The following is a 21,157-nucleotide window of genomic DNA, read 5'->3' as shown; positions in this document are numbered from 1 at the left end:
GCACAAGAAATTTAACTTACCCATGGGAAAAATGGGTTTTCTAAGACATGGGTGCCGGAAAACATCACCGGAAAAGGCACCAGGAGACGTCGCCGGCGCGGGACCGTGGCCTGCCGGTCCGGCGGCGTCGTCCGCCCAGTCCGGTGGCCCACCCACCGGCTGGGTCCTCTTCCTTCCTCCCCTCCCTCTCACGGTCACACACACACACACTCTCCCTCATCTCCACTCTCGTCTCCCTCTCAAACTGTGTAGAAGAAGAAAGAAAAAAGAAAAAGAAAAGCAACAAGAAACAGAGGCGGAAGTGGAAAGAAGAAGGAGAAGAAGAAGAAAAAAGGAAGGAAAAGAAAGAAATAAAAACTTGAGGATATAGGGTCTGGTACACGCACGGCATGAAGAGGAACAAAAAGAAAATTGGAAAAGAAAAGAATAAATAGTAATGAATATATGCCAAAATTATTAAAGAGCTAATGAACAAATAGAGTGCACTAAATCTTAAGAGAAAAATACCTGCAGATTTCCTCTGAGAAAAGCTTCTTAACTGAGCTAAAGTATGATGTGCAGAAATAACATAACTCAGCTCTTATAACTGTGACCAGAAGGGAGTTGATTAACGAAGAAGAAGCTTCTTACGTGAAAGAGACGCAGCTCAACATGACCATAAAAAAAAAAAAAGCTTAAAACTTGCCACGTAACACTCAAATCAGCCAGAATTTTAATTTTTTTTTTTTTTTAAAACTAATTATCAAATCTTAAAAGATTTTAATAATTATTATTATTAGGGTGTTATATCTACTTTCATCAACTATCATTTTTCTTAACTTCTTTGTTCTACTTAGGGCCACTCTTGCTACTGGGGGTTCCAACATGTCATGATGGGTTGTTATCCATTGCTCCTCACTGAGAATTGGGTATATAACTAGATCGTATACTTTATTGTACATCTTCAAAGTATAGTACTCATCCACATAATCATTTACATTCTTACAACTATGTCATATAGCAGCACATGCATGCACACAGGGGATTCTAGTCATTTCCCACACCCTACAACCACAACTTTTTCTCCTCAAGTTCACCACAAATTGTCTGCCATTTATACCAGTCACTTCAAACATGTAATCACCAACATATAGGGCAATATAGTCCATTGATTCAAACCTTGTTGCCTCCAACTTCTTTGCAATTTTAGGAGTTATCTTCTCAATCAGATTTTGAATGTCCTCCCTTTTAGCCTAATATCTCCTCATTAGCTTTTTCCTTATTATCTCCAGCATGGTCAAGATAGGCTTATCACGAGCATTTAGAATGTAAGAGTTAAAATACTCACATATGTTGTTGACCAAAAGGTCACAATTTGAATCCTCAGCAAACCATTCTCTAGACTATGTACTAGGATCAATTTTGTTCAAGTGCTCATGGGCATCACTGCTCAATTTCTTTAGCCCATCCATATGCGTTATAAATTATCCTATAGTGTATGTAGAAGCTGCAACCCATAACTTCTCCTTTAGGACACTCCTCGATGCCCCCCAATGTCCCTGAAGTTGGCATATAAGTGCCTCACACAAATCCCGTGATTGATCATTGGCATGACCACTTCAAATGCTGGCATAAGACCCTGCAATAAATGATAATAGTATTACATTAAGATTGTAAAACATTGTAAAGAAAAATGAATGCAGTTTGAGCAAGTAGCATAACTTATGTAATATCCTTGACCTCTTTAAGGGATAGAATAGTAATTTCCTTGAGTGAGAAACTAGGCATAGTGGATTGGTCTAGCAATGAGAATGGTTTAAAAAAAAAAAAAAAAAATCAGATAATCGGTTTTGTATTTTATTAAGTAAATTTGTAAATGCTTTTTTTTACTTTTACTAATATTATATTAATATTTATACCCAAACCCTAACCCTATAGATTTGTACTTTAGGTCAGCCCATTTCCCCTTCCACAAACCCACCAGCCGCACACCTTGCTGAACAGTAATACTTGCAGACAAGAGGGTAATCTCTTGTCTTCTTCTTTCCTTATTTTTCATGTTGACCATCTGTACATAATTTTCATTTCCTTTTGTACTTGAACTTTTCTTTTTCGTGCGTATAAGGTGGCTATCAGACAATGTATTTTTAATGGTCTTGTTATTCTCCTTTTAGCTTCTTTTCCCTTTTATTTGGTTTGTAGCACAGTCGTATGACCGGTACTCCTTGATCTCTGCTACTGAGTTGTTTTTTTTTTTTTTTTTTTTTTTTTTTTTTTTTTTTTTTTTTTTTTTCTCTACCTCATTGTTTACTCACCCTGCAGTACCTTGCCTTTGGATGTATCTCTCCTTTTAATAAAATAAAATTTCCTGCACCGGTTGTGGTCCTCGTGGAGCATTTATTTCTATTATTTCGTTGTTTTCTTCCCCAAATGTAGATCTGGACTCCTGGATGCCATAATCTGACCTATCCTTTTCACCCTCTATTTTGGTCCTTGGCTGTTCTGCTGTAGCCTTATAACTCATTTGTTTTTTAATTTTTCCCCATTCCTTTGACTCACCGTAGGACCCATTCCTGGTTCTTTGTTGCTGTTTTTTTGTTATTCTCTCCTTGTTGTACGAGAAAGGCCCACCCACCTTTCATGCACCTTGACTTTTGCTTTCCATATTTTAATCTCTTTTATTATCTCTCTTTCCATGAGGTACTTAAGACCCTTATTGCACAAATTTTTCCCTTTTCTTCTGTCTAAACCGGGATTTGCTTAGATTTGTTGCTTGTGTTCTAGCCATTTTATCTCCTGCTATGACTGTTCAGCTTCCCTTCCTAAAGCATTAAATTTTGTTTCTTTTCTTTTCTTTTGCCTTTAGCCGTGGCTTGTGGATCCCATAATTTCTTCATGTGTCTATCTAATTTATTCATTCTTTCACCATGTTGTACAGTAAAAGTTGACACCCAATATTTATTAAAAGTTTTACTTCTTTTCCCTTGCGTAACCATAATATGTTGGAAACTATTAGTTATTTCTTTTACTTTCATTTCTTTTCTCTCTACAACCTATTTTCTGAATTGATTAACCTCACCAAATTTCTTCGAATTTCATGACTCTAATAATATATATGTTGTTACCTATTTAATGGTATAAATATTATTTCGTTAAGGTTGTTATACATATATTTTGGAAACCATTCTCAATATGTTAGCAAACCAAGCTGTAGATATGTTAGTACGTTGTCTAGTAGCGAGCTTACGCTAATGGATTTGTTTGAACCTGTATTCAGGTGATTAGCTAGCAGCCAGAAATTTTAGTAGCTGCGTTCAGAGATGTAAGGAATCCTCTACCCCTTCTCAAATTGTTTATGTCATATTGCTTCAACTATTCATTTATTTGCATATTTGCGATTGATTGTTCTTGTTCTGTATTTCAACTTATTTTGTTTGCATGAAGGATTTTGTCTTACATTAGTTTTGATATGAAAGTTATTTAGTGGAAATGATATTTTGAAAGTAGTGATTTAAGAAAAACCTCAGTTCTAAAGGACTTTGTAATTTTAGAAAAAATTATTATTTTACCCCGAGATGGGAAATCACCACTTTTAGAAGTGACGAAAAGAGAAGCGTATAATTGTAAAAACCCTCCAACACGTTGCCTCAAGATATACAAGAAAGAGAGAAAGTTTTATGAGATAAATAAAGGAGAAATTTTTCAGATAAGGGCACGTGTGTGGAGGAGACTATTTTTTGCCCCAGAGATATTGACAGAAATTCACAGAGAATAAGCTCGGTACCGTTGCTTGAGATGGAGGCGCACCCGCTGAAGAACGTTGAGAAGCGGTAATCCGTCTCTAGGTCATGCTAAGTGCACTTTGATTAATTAGCTGACGGGGCAGGCCTGCGGCCACAGTTACCTGCCATGGTCACAGCAAAGACCGCGCAACCCTAAGTACACATGGCGTAATAGTGTACACGGGCCCTATTATGAGAAATTAGTTTTAAGTATATTATTAAAATTGTATGTTCCATATAAAGGAATAGGCCTTAACTTGGTTTATTGAGAATTGAATTGCAATTAATTAACAATATGACACAATAAGTTTTCAAATGGTTTTTAAGAGATTCAATGTTTTAAGTAAGGATTTTAATAAGAAGGTTATCTTGTATAAATAGTGACAGGTATTAGTTGTACCTTGAATTGCGACTGGAAAATAAATTCTTTTGAGGTTTTAAAGAAATGAATTTAATTCAACTGTTTTATGGTTGGGAATTTCTTTACTGAGCATTTCTCGCTCACCCTTATTTTGTTTTATTTTCAGGTTTTGAGCAGTGAGACCTAGGCGGCCGAAAATTGGGGATTTAGGCTAGCAGTAGGAGCATTGCATTACCCTTTTGTTGTCTCTAGTGCATTAGCACGAACTTATGCCCTTGGGCTTTTATCTATGTTGTCAGACTTAACTGTTATTTGATAATCGTTTCCGCTTGTAATGAAGTTTATGAATTTGACCATTTCCGTTCGCTTTAGAAATCATGCATCCTAGTTTAGTGCTTTGGCAGACCTTATGATTTTTGCGCCTCTGAGTTTGTGTATGGACGACTCTAACCCTAGCCGGTTTGGGGGCGTTACAACTTACCTTATGTCGATTTGAGATAAATGTTGGCCTAGCATGCTGCTCATGTGATCCAATATCGGACACTAGGGTTTCCAAAAATCAGACCTAGCTGTCCTTAGTCTCAGCTTCAACTATGACATATGCAATTGGACACATATTATCATTGCCATCTCGTCCAACTGTAGCTAGGAGTTGCCCTTTAAATGGCCTTTTAAGGAAGCACCCATTCACCCCTATCACAGGCCTACAACCTTCCAGAAAGCCCTTCTTCATGGCCTTCATGGAACAATACAGTCTTTGAAACATTTGATTCACCTCTGAACTTGGTCTCTCCACTTTCATCATAACAACAACATGGTCTGAAATAATTAAATACAAGCCATCAACAAAACTCTTTGTAGGGTTTTTAAAATACATTAAATCCCCTGACCTATAGCCAAATCATTTACATATATCTTCAATTTCAAAATATAATAATTTATCAGGGTCAACACTCTCTTTGTGCACTTCAACTCGACCACCCAAATACTCACAACCAAACCTCCTGTGGAACTTACCCTCATAATGAACCTCAACCACTAATTTGCTACTTCCCATCCTACGAGGTCAATTTAGTAAAACACAGTAAGTGACATATGCTGTGGAGATAAATAAAGGGTAAGAGTTTTGATAACAGCAAGCCATATATAAAAATAACTAATTCCTCTAGGGACCATTGATGTTTTTTAAACACATATGACACCAACCAACTTTACATAAAGTAGCACATGTCTAACAAAAATAAAACACACAGACCTAACATCACACAAAAGCAAAGCATATGGACCCAACATCACACAAAGCAATAATTGTATAAATTCAACAAAACCAATGGACCCAATAAGTGAAAGCAACTTTTAAATAAAACAAAGACATACCCAATCATTGAAAACAACTTTTCAATGAAACAAAGACATACCCAACTTTACAATGTCACAGGTGAAACCCTAAGCACATTTTTTTTTTTTTTTTTTTTTTCCGGTTATTTGGCTTCATTGAAGTCAAAATAAACAAACTACATAATGAATTTAAGATTTAATAACAAAAAACGACAGAGCCTACTTTTTGCACAAAACCCTAATTTTAAAAGAGGAGTCTGTTTAACATACCTTGAAACAAGACACCCGCTTCGGTTTAATCACGGCAACTTCCACCAAAATCGATTTTCTTTTTGGTTGTTGAAAATAATCCACAAAGGACGATGAAATCAGAAAGGGTGAAACTTCGGTCTCTCTGACTGCTTTTCGGTTCTAACTTTTTCAAACGATGGGTCTTTGCTCATCCGTTTTTAATAAAGGTATAAGAGGGAAAAAAAAATCACGCGCGGGGTGTTTGTGGATTTCATAAATGAACGGATAAATTTTAAGGGTATTCTCGTCCGCTTTTCTCACTAAAAGGCACGTGCCGCGCACGTTGTTTGACTTCCGTCACTTGAGATGGCAATTTTGGACAGAATGGGGTAACTTGAAAATCTTTTCAAGTTTATGGGTTGCAATTGACAAAATGTTCACTTTGGAGGCAAAATTGCAAATCGCTGTCAACTTCACGAGCCGGGGGGGGGGGGGGGGGTAAAGTTCAATTCTCCCTTATATGAAATTGATGAATTTATAATGAGTTCTTAAAGTTTGTATACGTTACATGCACACTATGTGAATAAAGTTTTACCTCGCGGCAGTATAAAGTTACAAACGATCCGGATCATATATGTTATATGGATAGTATGGCAACCACATCGAAGGACATGTATGCGATGGTGTGGGCTATCAATCGGGTGGCCTTCACATAGGGAAGCCCCCATCTCCTGTAAAGCTCTTCCCTGTGATGACAGGATGAGTCCATATGAGTCATTTGGGATAAGCCAAACATGCGCCATTCATGGTTAAAATCAGAGTTTGGTCAAATAGGTTAAAACATACATGATAGAAGAATAATATTTGGAGGAAAATTCTATATTCTTTTTATATGATATAATAACCTCTTTTATCTGTAAATTTTATTGTTGCTCTCAAAATTATTTACCATATGATCTATGCACTACAGATGACTCAAATGTTTTATCCAATTTAAATAATTGTACTACTATTGTTGCGTTATGTTTGCTTACTGAGTTGTTGAACCCACCACTTTCCTTTATAAACTTTTTTCAGATGGCATTGTTATTATCGTTCAATTAGCAGGGATACCGATAGGAGTCGCCACGTTTGATAATCCCAAGTTTTGGCCCAATGAGGAGGATAAATGGGCATATGTTTGCTTCGAATAGTAATATCTTTAGCTAGGGGTATATATATATATTGACTAAATATAAATTTTGATAAAACACTGTGTACTCGGGTCTTAGTGTGGGATGGAGATGACCTCCCCAGTACCGTAGTTCTTTATGAATCCAGATCTAATTTTGTTATATTATTGTACAGTGTTTCTATTTGTTAAACCCCTGGCATTGAACTACTCTTATATATATATATATATATATATATATAAAAGAAGTATGAAGTTTATATTATAAACTTTCCTCTCTTGTGTTATTGTTTGAGAACGTGTTGATGTTTTTATTTGTTTTATAGCTCAAGTTCATGTTTCCCTTATTTTTTAAAACGAGGGCGTGACGGTTTTGCACATTATTTGCATTTGACATTAGTGGTGGCATGAAAAAAAAAAGTTATTACCGTTCATCAATTTGTTGCAAAACTAAGTTTTATTGTCAATACTATTTGTGACTCATGCAATCAGTTTGAAGAATTGCAAGTTCCCAAGATGCTGAAATTGCTCTAAGACCCCACGATCAGTACAACCCATTATCCACTGACAGGAAGACTCTAGAATAAGAGTACTAGCAGCAGCTTACCTAAATCCCATTTTCTTCCTTACATGTAAAGATAACTCCTAAAAAACCACTTGACTCATATTCTTTTGTTGTTTCATAAACTAAGGAATTACCATAAAAATCAAAAGTTGTACCCTACATTTAGGGAAGCAAAAGTGGTTCCCTTAACATTATTTTAATATAAAATTTTTCTTATTTCCTCTCTCATTCATCTAGCATTTATTTGAAACAATATTTAAATGATTTATCTTTCATCTCTCTTTCTCCTAACATTTAATTTAAAGAATATTTAAATGATATAGGAAAATGATTTAACGGAAACTACTGTGGAGTGCATTTAAATAGGGAAGTAAAAATTTGTTTAATTTCTTAAATTGAGGAAATGTTTATGGGAAGCTAACTACCAAATTTAATGCCATTCAATGCGGATTCACGCATGACTGAGAGTCGGCTATTTTGAGCACTATCCCAAGGGACAAGAATCATCTCTGGTACTAATGAACAGCAGATGAACCAGTTAGTATAAAAATAAAGGTAAAATTGTCTTTTTTATATTTTTTTGGATAATTTTTACCTTTTCACTTAAACTAACCGACTCCTCTTCAGTTCAAATGCTATCCCGAGACATAGGCGCGTGACAGAAATTCATATTTTCAACCATCACAATTTTTTTAAAAAATATATGAATGTTGGGAAAATGTGAGACTCCGTGAATCAGACGCGTAAACATTTTGTTTTCTGATTAACTTGATCATCAAAGGCCAACACATCAGCCCTTTCTCTTTGTTTTGAGAAAAATGTAATTGTGCGTTTGGGTATTGAATTTTGAGAATTAGAATTGAATTCTAATTCTATTTACAAATATCGAGGTAAGAAATTGTGTTTGGGTATTGAATTTTGAGATTGAAAAATATTATATTTTAATGGTAAGAAATGATTGGTAGTTTAAAAAGTTGTGTATAATGATTGGTATTTTGAAAAGTTGTGTGAAATAATAATTTAAATAATAATAATTTATTATATATTGATTATTTAATTAAAAATAAATAAATAATTTTTTTTAAAAAAAATAATTGAAATCAAAATAAAAAAAAAAAAAAAAATGAAACCGGCAGCCACCCCTTTGGGGGTGGCCCGACCACCCCCAGGCAATGGGGGTGGCCGCGCGCCACCCCCAGAGGAGGTCGGGGGTGGCCGCGCGGCCACCCCCAGTGGTCGGGGGAGGCCGCGCGGCCACCCCCAAGGGTCGGGGGAGGCCGCGCGGCCTCCCCCAAGGGGGTGGCTGCCAGCCGGCAGCCACCCCTCTGTTTTTTTTATTTTATTTAAATTATTAATATTAATTTTTTTATTTTATATTGATTTAAATTATTAATGTTAATATTTTTTTAGTCAACTTTTTCTGCGCTGGGTCCCACCAGTAATTTCAAAATTCGGGTCAAAATCCGGGTTTTTGGGCGGGTGGGTGGGTTTTAAAAAAACCCGGATGGAATAAAATTTCATTTCTAATGCCAAACAGTTCATAACTCTTTTTTGTTTGATCGCTTGCTTTTTTGGAAGCATTTTTATTTTTTCTGCAACTTCAAAAGCCCATTTGAGGCCCGGCTGAGGCAGTTTCATTTCGGGCCTAGTTTTCCTGCATTTACTAACTGCAGCCTTGTCCCTCATGACTGGTTCCATAGCGTTTCTCGCCGTGACAGTTCAGCCCAACTTAACGCCCGAAGATCCAACGGCTCAGAAAGCATTCGTAAACATGCGATGCAATTGCATGGACGTCCATCCCACAGTCTGTAGTCACGTTGATGCACTAATGGCGGCACGTTCAACCGCCTTAGCACACGTCACTAGGACGAAGATAAGAGAGTAAAATAAACAAACCGAGTAATAAAGCACTCTGTCGTTGTTACACGTGTCCTGGATGTGACACTCCGTTCAAAAAAGTCTCAGGTACTCGTAGTTGCAGTTGCAGCCGCAGCCCATGCCACGTGGGGACACGTTACAGGTAAGCTGCACTGGGTCCCATCACTTTATCCAATTGTCTTCCCGTTTCTTCCAAAAGGTTGTCGCTATTTTAAAGCATCCTTCTACTTTTTATTTTTATTTTTAGATTTTTTTTCTGTCTTTTCAAACCATATCTAACCATCTCTGCCTCAAAATCAAATCTCAACCGCGAAACCAGCTTTTCGTTTCGCTTTGTTGCCGCTCAGCACGTTCCCTCTGTATTTAATTTTGTTTCCACAGACAAAACCCTAACCCTAACATATCCCGCGCTGTTCGTCTTAGATCTCCGGCGAATAACCGAAAGGACGCTCTCTCAGCAAATCTCAGATCTGTAAGATTTTCAAATCAGACCCGAAGGCGTTCTTGCTGGTACTTCGATATTCCAAGAACTGTTTTCTCTTCGAATTCGAAGGCCTTTCTTGATTTTATTCTTGGAGATTTGGATTATTTCGAAGCTTTTTGGAAGGCTTTTTTTTTTCTTCCGATTTTTCATCTTTCAATTTCTGCCTTCAATTCAAATAACGGTCTGGCGGTTATTAATAGCTATAGCAGTTTTTATTTTCTATTTTTTGAATTGTATATATTTTTGAATTTGTTTCTTTTATGATTTCTAGAGTGGATGTTGCCTAGAATTTTTGTATAATCTTGGGGACAATTTCCTGCTTTGAGCTCAATAGTATTTGATATGAATTCAATTCAACCAGCAGTGAATTTCTCGCTCTCTTCTTCTTGAATGCTTTCGCTGGGTTTGGTTGTTTCGGCATCTACTGAGTTCAAATTCTGCGAGGAACTGTGCCTGGATGGGAGAAGGGGAAGTTTGTTTGGATGTGTTGACAGATGGAATCATGGAAAACGAGAACCTTTCAAGAACTGAATTGAAGCGCGACCATCAATATCTTCTGGACGACGCTGAACCAGACTCGTTTCCGAACAAGAAGCAAGCAAAGGAAGTATCAAACGAGGACGTTCGCTCTGAAGTCTCGAATCCCATTATTTCTCCGAAAGAGAATACGTTCAATGTTCAAGAATTTACCAGCCAAGCAGCTGAACTTGGGAACAGTAACCAGGTGGAGTGTGGTGAAGTCACTTCCACGTGTTCAGGGAGTTCGAGTGCGGACGAGACCTTAAGTGATGGAGCCCGTGGTGGAAATGGTACTTCTCGAGTTGATGACAATGCTTCTGGTGCCGTAGAGACGTCTCTAATTGTACGGGAAATTCCTAAGCAGGCTAATTCTACTGGAATCAGAAAAATTACGTTCAAGTTCAGCAAAAGAAAGGAGGACTACGATAACCAGTCATATGCCTCGGTAGTTCAGCCAGAGAGAGAGTCTTCGGCAATGGTTGGTTCTGATAGGGAGATACTAGAAAGCAAATATCGGAATGACTATCCTGAATCCAGCAAATTTTGTTTACGTGATCCTAATATGGAATTTAAAATCTCGAAGAAGGTTGTTCCTACGAATGTCAAGAAGCTGCTAGGAACTGGTATTCTGAATGGAGCTCAAGTGAAGTATATTTCTACCACAGGGCAGGTAAACTACTGTTCTATATGTTTTTGGAATGCGTCACTGTAACTTTTGTATATATGTGGAATTGATATGTTAATTCAAATGGTTGGCAGGTTGAGCTACATGGAATTATAAATGGTGGTGGATATTTGTGTGCTTGTTCATCTTGCAATTTTTCAAGAGTAAGTCAGTCATGCAGATTAAATTGGTTCCAATTACTGTAGTTTTTGTGCTGTGTTGGTGATAGATGACTGATTGAATGGTATGAACAGGTTCTGAGTGCCTATGAGTTTGAGCAGCATGCTGGTGTCAAGACCAGACATCCAAATAATCACATATACTTGGAGAATGGGAGGCCAATTTATAGTATTATACAAGAACTGAAGACTTGCCCACTCAGCATACTGGATCAAGTGATAATGAATTTTGCTGGCTCATCTGTCAATGAGGAGGCCCTCCAGGTTTGGAAAGGTGATGATTGTTATCTGATCTTATAAATGTTTTTGATGTATTGTGGCATGCTGAGATGAATGTCCTTGTAATGGAGAGAAATTTGTACTGGTGTAAGTGATGACTTGTCACAAATGCAAAATACCAGAAGACCAGAAAAATGAAAAATAAAAATAAAAATAAAAATAAAAATAAAAGAAGAATAGATATATGGTCGCATATATGTACTAATACTAAGACCTTGCATAGAAAAAGAGATAAGCTGATGCAAAGAAAGTTGTGTTTGTATTCCTTTATGGCCTTTTTCAGATTTTGAGGTGATTTTGTGTTCTGCAGAAAGTCTTCAACAGAGCAATGGAAAGGTAGAAGCAAATAAAAATTATAACATCAAGCTCCCTCCACTGCTTCATTCACATGTAAGGTAAAGTATACAACTGTTATGATCTCCATAGTGGGTATGAGCCTGTGGTTTCCTTTGGATTGATTCATAGGGCTGTTGGTTTGGTTCATGTAGGAGTTGTTGACTAGGGAAAATAATTTGTCTACCATAGTATGTATTAGTGGAACATATCTGCTAACGTACATAATTAACTTGTGAATTATTTTATAAACCTTAGGTTATAATTGTTTTTCTTGTATTTTAGTGATTCCTAATTTGCTTTTTTAGGCATGCTAAATTGAACTTTCTTATGATTAATCATTGGTTAATGATGTTTTTCTTCAAACTTTTATCTGCTCCAGTCAAGCTTTCGAAGAAAGTGTTAGCCCTGCTTCACATCCCTTTGTGCAGAACAACTATCTTGAACGGCAAATATATGTGAAAGAGGCATCAGAAGACCGGAAATGTGGAATGAAAAAGTATGCTCTCTCTCTCTCTCTCTCTCTCTCTCTCTCTCTCTCTCTCTCTCTCTCTCTCTCTCTCTCTATATATATATATATATATATATATATATATATATATTTATTTATTTATTTATTTTATACCCGTGGAGCAATTTGGATTCTTCTTCATTAAATTCGATCTATCAACTATATGCATTGTTGGACACCAATGTTATACATATTGTGCAGACCCAACTCCTATTTTTCTGCACAGAAGAAAAATGCTGATGGTGGCACTAGGAGAAGGTATTTCCTTTGATTTCTTATTATGCTTCTTCCTCATTCCAAAGGATTTGTATTAATGGGATTTATAGGCTTTGCTTACTGGGGGCTTTTCTTTGTATTGGCAGGGATAATGATCTACACCGGTTGCTCTTCATGCCAAACGGACTCCCAGATGGGGCTGAATTGGCTTACTATGTCAAAGGACAGGTATTTGATATATTTCCATGTTGACGATCGCTTTGTGTAATGGTGGATGTCTTTTGTTAGTTATGTGATTGATCCAACATGGTGTTTCTTCTTTTCTTTTCTACATAGAATATGCTAGGTGGCTACAAGCAAGGAAATGGTATTGTCTGTGGTTGTTGTAACAGAGAGGTATGAACATTGAGCTGCACAGAGCACGTAACATTTTGAATTCTGCATCACACGCTTGTTTACCCTTCTCTCTCTCTCTCTCTCTCTCTCAACAATACTACCACTTCTACTTGTGAGCAGATTAGCCCTTCACAGTTTGAAGCACATGCTGGAATGGCTGCCAGGCGCCAACCGTGAGTAGCCTTTAAAGTACTGTGATTCTTGTTATAGTGATTTATTTTGCTGTTACGTAATAAGTTAATCCATTATTACAGCTATCGCCACATCTATACTTCTAATGGACTGACGCTTCACGATATAGCTATTTCATTGGCAAGTGGACAAAATCTTACCACTGGTGACAGTGATGATATGTGTGCAATGTGTGGAGATGGAGGGGATTTGATTCTTTGTAATAGATGCCCCCGGTCTTTTCATGCAGGTTTGTACCTCACACTTCTGATTTTTATGTTTTAGTTTTCAAGATGCATTTGATCGACTTTTGAATTTCATTTGAAGTTTATTAGGTACACTTGAATTATGCATAAATGCCTTTCTCCCATTTATATATGTGTTAAGCCAGCTTGTCCTTTTGTACTCTGTTGACTCGCATATTTTTTCAGCCTTCTCCTGCACAAGCAATATATGAGGCCTAAATCATATTGCTTATGCTAGATAACTAATGGTTGTTGTTGTACACTGGGGAGTATTCTCAATCTAATATTGCTAACCCAACTTCTCAGGGACGAATACATTATCATATTGTTTCCGGTTACCTTAGTATGACTTAGCTATATAAAAGATATGAAAGAAAAACCATGTTAGCTTTTTTTCTTTTTTCTTTTTTAAATAAAAAATAAAAAATTGTGGATCTGAATAGAACCAAATAGTATATTTTAAACATGATGATACTGTAGGTCAATCTGATTTTTTCTTGCATTCTAAGCTACTCTTGATACTTTTCTGGTTTACAGTTTTCATTCATTTTTGTTTCAGCCTGACTTGTTTTTGTTGCAGCCTGCTTGGATTTAGAGTGCATCCCTGAAGGTGATTGGCAATGTTCAAATTGTATAGAGAGGGTTGGCCCTGGCAGAAAAATTGCTGCCGGAGACTCTTCAGGTCTTGGGAGACCAATTGTTATACGGTTGACACGAGTTGTTAAGGCACCAGAATTTGAATATGGTGGTTGTGTTGTTTGCAGGTTGGTTTCTCTAATTCGTAATTTGTTATTCCTGCAAATTCAAATAAATATTCATTGATTTTTTATGTTAGTAAATGAATAAGATGTTGATACACCATGGTCGCCCCCAAACATGGTCTTGGTAATATAGTATTTGATGTCCTTTGACTTGATCAAATCTTCGGACTTCTGAAAGCATCATGCTTAAGATATGACCAGCCTTTGTCAGATTGATTTAATATGTATTGGATGATTGAAACAATTTTACCTACATTTATCCTTTTTTTTATTTCATTATGTGCTACTGCTATCTTGTACTCACCAATAATTTAATGGAATTTGTTTTCATGATGCTTTTTTTTTCTTAATTGAAAGATACCTTTTTTTGCATTTTTTTATGAGGTTTTGTAGTTTTTAATTGACCTCATCTTCTTTACCTCTGTTCCCACCGCAAGATACTCTTGCGCTTAGTAATTGCTTGGGAAGAGATTACTTATAAACCTGTTAATCATTTAGGCATTTGGTCATTTATGCTTCTACATGATTTAGGCATGAATTGTCGTAGTGAATGAGAAAAGCTGCGGTGAAAATACTATGATGAATGCAGATAGAAAATCAATAATGATGAAGGAAAAATGGATACATGCCCAGCAACTTGTCAACTGTTAATAGACTTAGATTACTAGTGTATTTTTTGTTTATGCACGTAGTCAATTGGTCATAATGAAGGGATACATATTTTAGAAGGAAAAAAAAAACTTGCAAGAGAGGACCTTCCTCTTGGGGAAGATATGTTATCGCTTTCTGAAATGGAATTGATTAGCTCAGAAAAGAAATGGAACTGATTACATATCATTATATCATGTGCCAGTAATACACCTCATCTTTTAATTTTATTATTAGGCTATCTGACTGTTAAACATTTTTTATTATGTTGTTAGGGCTCATGACTTCAGTTCCGCTAAGTTCGATGAGCGAACGGTTATGCTCTGTGACCAAGTATGGCTTTCATGTTTTTCCCGAGCAAGCAAGCATCAATTTTCATATGATTTTTTTTTTGAAGACATTGTTTTGACCTTACTCTTTATTTTTGGTTAGTGTGAGAGGGAGTTCCATGTTGGATGTTTGCGAGACAGCGGGCTATGCGATTTAAAAGTAAGTCTAGAAGCCTTGTAATTGTTAATTATTATGATCTAAGTCTAGAAACCTTGTCATTGTTAGTTCTTATGATCCCTTTTGAAGGAACTTATTTATTTTCCTTGATCCGAATATCAGGAACTCCCCAAGGATAAGTGGTTCTGCTGTGATGACTGCAATAGGATCCATGTGGCTCTAAAGAATTCAGTTATCTGTGGAGCAGAGACGATTGATGCTTCATTGTCCGACATAATAATCAAGAAGCATGTAGTGAAAGGATTATTTATTGATGGAGATGCAAATGATGTTCAGTGGCGAATTATGAGTGGAAAAAGTCGCTATCCAGAGGATCTACCCTTGCTTTCAAGGGCTACTTCAATCTTTCGAGTAAGTTTTTTCTATACAGTGTTGGATATCTCCTCGTTCTCTTCCCATTACATGCTTTTTTTTTTGCATTGAGAATCATGTGTGACGAAAATTCCTTTTTAGTAGTTATTCCTTTCCCCTTTTCCTATAAATCTTATAACTGTGTATGTGTTGATTCTAAAGAACATGATTATACTATAGTTATTTTAATTGTTAAATGTTTTCTTATGTGTTCTGACCTTTTGGCAGGAGTGCTTTGATCCTATTGTTGCAACATCTGGTCGTGATCTAATTCCTGTTATGGTCTATGGGTAAGTTATCTTTGATGTGCTTATATTGGCTTTTTATCTTATTTTTCTTCCTTCTCTCTCTCTCTCTCTCTCTCTCTCTCTCTCTCTCTCTCTCCCTCTCTCTCTCATGTTTTTGTCTGTGTGTTTCTAGCATTTTATGATGGTCTCCTGTAAATCTGTTCTTATAGTCAAAGTGGCTAATGTATGAATTTGTTGCAAATTGGGGACTAGTTGATAAGAAGAAAGGGCATTTGGTTGTTGTATGATTTTTTTTTTTTAACAGTTGTGTGAGACAATCATGTTTCAGGAACAACATTATATGCCGGGTGTTGTGGGTACCCATTTTTCATCTTTAACTCTCCTGGGGCTTATGGGTGAGCAAATGTTTTTAGAAACAAAATAATTTTATGGATCTTTGACACCAAATATAAATTTTTAAATACCATTTTTTTTTCGGTGTCTAACCAGGAAAATTTGGTTAACATTGCATTTTAACACTACCATAAGGTTGCTACTGTATGAAAATGTGGCCTACTCAAAACTGAGAAATTAAACATCCGTACAAACCTTTGAATCTGGTGTTTTGATATTGTGCTATAAGTGGATAGGTTGCAGTTCAATTTTTTTTTAATCTCTGAAACAGCTTTCTAATTATTATGTTGCATTACGTTTCTTTGGAACTGCTAAGTGCTGTCAGATGAGCTGGTATTATGCATCGTTAACTTGCATATTTATTGGGTGGGTCATATCATAATTTTGGCTGCTATTTCTAATGCTACCAAAGAAATTTAATTTTCTGTGAAATTTTGAGATATTTTGTCCCTGGCCTGGCGAGGTAGTTTTCAGCTTTGACTTTTTCTTCCCTAGTAGAAGTTGACTGTTAATTTTTGTAGTCAAGGGGATTATTGTGCCGTGCTTCTGCATGTGTTACCCTGACGCAATCAAATTTGCTTGTCTGTGCTCATGTATGCCTGTGGAAAAGTGTCAATCTATTTCTTGAAAAGTGTCAATCTATTTCTTATAGAGCATGTGGTCATTTATGGATAAGCGATGGGAGGAGGCCATTCATCATAGTTTTTTCTATATTTTCTTGCTTGGGCCCTTCATAAAGTTCCCATCACTTTCACTTTGAATGTTTGGTTATTCTTCCAATTTCCAGTAACATGGTTTTTCTGTGATTTTTTGCAGGAGAAATATATCTGGGCAAGAGTTTGGAGGCATGTATTGTATAGTTTTAACTGTGAAGTATGTTTCTCTCTTGGTACAATGTTGCTTCTGTTTCTGTTATTCATTTCTTGAGAGTATAGCCCTAGTAATTTTGATCGTCATATTGTTGATGGTTTAATGCGTGCACAGGTCTGTTGTTGTATCGGCTGGTCTTCTCAGAATCTTTGGCCAGGAGGTTGCTGAGCTTCCTCTTGTAGCTACCAGTAGAGAACATCAAGGAAAAGTAAGTACTTTCATGGTATTTAAGAATGCTTTGGTGTAGTTAATATTAATATTGCTTCTTCCCCCATTCCACCCCCTCCCCTCCCCCTTTTAGGTATTACGTGCTTTTTAAGGATTAAATTATGACTTATTTTATAATATTTTCATTTCTAGGGTTATTTCCAAGCGTTATTTTCATGTATAGAGAGGTTGTTGTCTTCCATGGACGTGCAAAACCTGGTGCTCCCTGCGGCTGAGGAAGCTGAGTCAATTTGGACAAAGAAATTTGGCTTCAGGAAGATGAGTGAGGAGAGAGTAAGTGTTTTCTTTGACAATGGATCATGGAGGAGAAATTTACTTTTACCCAATTCTTTTTCTCTGGAAAATTAGTTTAAGTAATCAGTAGTCTGAATATCAGACAAAAATTGAAAAATAAAACGAAAGAAAAGATGAAACAGTCCCAAACAGGCTAAAGAACACTGAACCCATGATCTCATTCACCAGCTAATTCTTTTGGGGGTGGAGGTGTTATTTGACTATTGAGCTGTACACAAAAATTACCATACACATTTGAGGCAATGAATTCTGTGTGGAGTCTTCTTAGAAGACATTATTGGCTGTGCTTTAATCTCTGGCTGAATCATTACTGTCAAATGTTGATCTCTGGAAGAGATACATAAAGACATGAATTGTCTAGTTAATTGCTCATTAGTCAATAAAATATGATGGGGATAGTTCATTACTAAAATGGGTGTTATTATTAATGGGTAAGGAATCTAGTGATAGAAATAATTCTTGTGTAAGAATGGTACCATGCCTCGTGTTCCGTCCTCATGTACGAGGGCTTTGCCTTTTCTTTTTAATGAATTTTTATTCATAAAGAAAAATCAGTTACTGACTTACAAATACGTCTTTCTGGCCAGTTGTCAAAGTATATGAGGGAGGTCCAGCTGACAATCTTCAAGGGAACAGCAATGCTAGAGAAGGCAGTGCCTCGAACAGTATAGTGACAGCTTCTCCGAGTCCAATGATTCAATCAGTCAAGCTGGGTAGAATTATTCTTTAATTTTTGTATTAGTGATTCTACTTTCCTGTATATTTGCTGCTATTCTGTGTTTTATTTTGGTCAGCAGCCAGCTCGCTGTTTTAACATTTGTTTTGTTCTTGTACAAACTACAGACTAGAAATCCTAGGGTGAGGGAAAAGGGTGTTAAAATAAAAGAAAGGAAAAAAAGAAAGAAAGAAAGAAAGAGAAGATGGAAAACACTGCATGCTCACCTTTTATTGTGCATGCATGCGGCAACAAATTCTTATCTTTGTATTAGTATTCTGATTTGTTAATCTTCCCTGTTGCGACATATGTACAAAAATGACTCATCTATAGAAGTTCAGTGAGTGCATTTCCATGCATAAGGGTTATTGTGTTGGTATTATCATGTGGTTGACAGTTGACAATGACAATCTTTGTTAAGAAGTAAACTTTCTTGTGGAAGTACAGGATGGTGGTTCATTTTTGCCTTATTTTCTTTTTAATTTTTGGGCCCTCAGTTTGTCCAGTTTTACTTTTGTTATGAGCTTTGCGTTTGTTTTACTGACAATCAGAGATGGGAATGCAAAAAGTGTCGGGGGCTGATCTTTCTTACAAAATATTTTAACCAAAAAACTCTTACAAAGTGACGTGGCCTAACATGATTGAGAAGGAGATGAATTCAAATTTTGAGAAATTCAATCATGTGGCGCCGTGCCACATCACTTTGTAAGAGGGTTTTTGGTAAAATATTTTGTAAGCCTAGCATTCCTCAAGAACACGTCACCGTTAAAATGTGGTTTGTATAAAATTAATTATAGGCTTAAAGGTGCCTAAACGTATTTGACCACAATATTCACAAAAGTGACGGGTAGCACAGGTGGGGAAAGAACAAATGGTTTCTGGTTAAAAGGGATTTCATGTGAGGAATACATTTTTTTTTTTTTTTTTAATTCCATTTGTTTCTTATATGCTTTTTTTAATAGCTTAAAAGATATAATCATTATTATTGGTTTTAAAGGCCGGTTTGTATGAGTTTCTAACAAATTAGTTTGTATAAAATTTTTGTCCGTCTTGGTTCTCTTTTACTCCTAACCGATTGATCCTCTGTCTTCTTTTTAATCAATCTTCTTTTTTCTTTTTTAAAATTGATATATTATCCTTTGATCGGTCATCATTTTGTAGTCTTTTGCCCTAAAAAAAATTGAGATGTGTTGATTTTTATTTTCTTCTTAGTCTATGGTCATATTCTCCTAAAAAAAAGTTTAGTTGTTTTCAAGAGAACAAGGAAAAGATTTTAAAACATTGAAGACAATATATTTTTAACGAGGTATGATACGTTTATAATTTTTGTACAACTCTTGTATAACCCTAACAATATTTTTTAAAAGTAATGATTCAACACCATCCAAACATACAACTTTTCTCAATCTTGCCTATGTGGCAAGATAGTCCCTTACCTTAATTTATTTTTAAAAAATAATGAGAGACCATCTTGCCACATAGGCAATGTGGTGAAAAGTTGTATCTTTAGGTAGTTGCGAATTATTGCTCATTTTTTTAAAAGAGTAATGATTCAGTGATTCACTACCACATAAATATACAACTTTTCACCACCTTGTCTATGTGGCAAGGTAGTCTCTTACCTTAATTTATTTTTAAAAAATAATAAAAATAAAAAAGTAGTGGGGGACCACCTTGCCACATAGGCAAAGTGGTAAAAAGTTATATTTAGGTGGCATTAAATCATTACTCTTTTTAAAATTAACTATTGGATATGTAGGACCACCATGTAGAAAAACATGAGAAATGATTGTTGTACAATTCTTGATACAACTCCCAACAACTTTTTTTCAAACTAACTATTAGATCTGTTTTCCTACATTTGAGTCCTAAATATTCAATTGTAGAAGAACTGTACAAAAGTTGTAAATGTATTATATATCAAGAAAATAGATTTAATGATTAGTTTGAAAAAAAAATTGTACAAATATCGTAAAATGTATTACATCTCATTTTTAATTGTGCATTAATTAGAAATAAAATATGGAGCTTGAAAGGCTATTCTTAAATAAAAAATACAAAAAAAAAAAAAAAAAAAAAAAAAAAAAAAACAGGTTCTTTTTAAGCATATGCTAAAGAGAAATGCTTAATGCTAAATATCTACATAGATGATGTATTTGTTTTTGGTGGCTTTAAATACTAAAATAACATCCAAAAAAAGTTCCTCTACAATTTCGTGGTATCTTTGACTATTTGTTAATGTTTTTTTTTTTTTTTTTTTTGAAATCTGATGTGATATAAACATCAAAACAATTTTTCTGTTTTTATTGTGTGTTTTGAATTATTTGTTAATATTTTTATTTTGAGAACAGAAAATAAAAGATAAAATAAATAAATAAATAAGAAAAAAAAAACTTTTAACAGCCATATTAATTTTTCTCTTTGGCTTACCTTTGTTTTGGGGTACTCTTACTTCTTCCCTGATCCGGACCTCTCAATAAAACTTAGCCTCAGCCAATCGTGCTGAATACATCCAATTTTTTTTTAAAACAATAATTAAAAAAAAAAAAAAAAAAAAAAAAAAAAAAAAAAAAAAACAAAAAAGTGAGTTTAGATTGGGTGTCTAGTTTAACTATTAAAATCCTTAATTTGTCCATCAAATCTTTATCTACTATAAAATCCTTTTATCTTACGGATGAACGTCCAGGATAGAGAAAGAGAGAACATCAGGCGGTTAACAACAAAATACTTTAGTTGCACATTGTACACCACAGTCGCGCTTGTACCATATCATTTCGTTACTAGAAGATTCTTATTTTTTCTTTTTTCTTTTTGTGAGTTAAGATTCTTATTTTCGTTTA

General features: G+C 35.5%; 1 protein-coding gene across 3 annotated transcripts; it reads left to right on the top strand.

Moving 5' to 3' along the window:
- Positions 1–9,564: 9,564 nt before the first annotated feature.
- LOC133872900 (uncharacterized) lies at positions 9,565–18,508 on the top strand. 3 transcript variants are annotated; one of them, XM_062310547.1, is made up of 20 exons: positions 9,565–9,815; positions 10,154–10,978; positions 11,068–11,136; positions 11,227–11,425; positions 11,741–11,825; positions 12,146–12,262; positions 12,476–12,532; positions 12,637–12,718; positions 12,827–12,886; positions 13,007–13,059; positions 13,141–13,307; positions 13,883–14,066; positions 14,987–15,044; positions 15,144–15,200; positions 15,321–15,569; positions 15,798–15,859; positions 17,027–17,083; positions 17,195–17,288; positions 17,441–17,581; positions 18,190–18,508. In XM_062310547.1, exons 2-20 carry the CDS (start codon positions 10,247–10,249, stop codon positions 18,271–18,273), a joined length of 2,607 nt encoding a protein of 868 aa, XP_062166531.1. In that variant the 5' UTR covers positions 9,565–9,815; positions 10,154–10,246; the 3' UTR covers positions 18,274–18,508. The 3 variants fall into 3 exon arrangements, with proteins under 3 accessions (XP_062166531.1, XP_062166532.1, XP_062166530.1); XM_062310548.1 differs by having other exon boundaries at positions 10,151–10,978; XM_062310546.1 differs by having other exon boundaries at positions 10,061–10,978.
- Positions 18,509–21,157: the final 2,649 nt, after the last annotated feature.

The sequence above is a fragment of the Alnus glutinosa genome, chromosome 7 (genome assembly GCF_958979055.1).
Source record: "Alnus glutinosa chromosome 7, dhAlnGlut1.1, whole genome shotgun sequence".
Lineage (NCBI taxonomy): Eukaryota > Viridiplantae > Streptophyta > Magnoliopsida > Fagales > Betulaceae > Alnus > Alnus glutinosa.
The sequence above is the reverse complement of the archived record's forward strand: the minus strand, read 5'-3'. Positions and strand labels throughout refer to the sequence as shown.

Bases quoted from the DNA above. Each gene is read 5' to 3' on its own strand.
- LOC133872900 (XM_062310547.1), top strand. From the start codon at position 10,247: ATGGGAGAAGGGGAAGTTTGTTTGGATGTGTTGACAGATGGAATCATG. The intron at 12,533-12,636 runs GTATTTCCTTTG...TTGTATTGGCAG, and splicing joins GATGGTGGCACTAGGAGAAG to GGATAATGATCTACACCGGT. The intron at 15,570-15,797 runs GTAAGTTTTTTC...ACCTTTTGGCAG, and splicing joins GGGCTACTTCAATCTTTCGA to GAGTGCTTTGATCCTATTGT.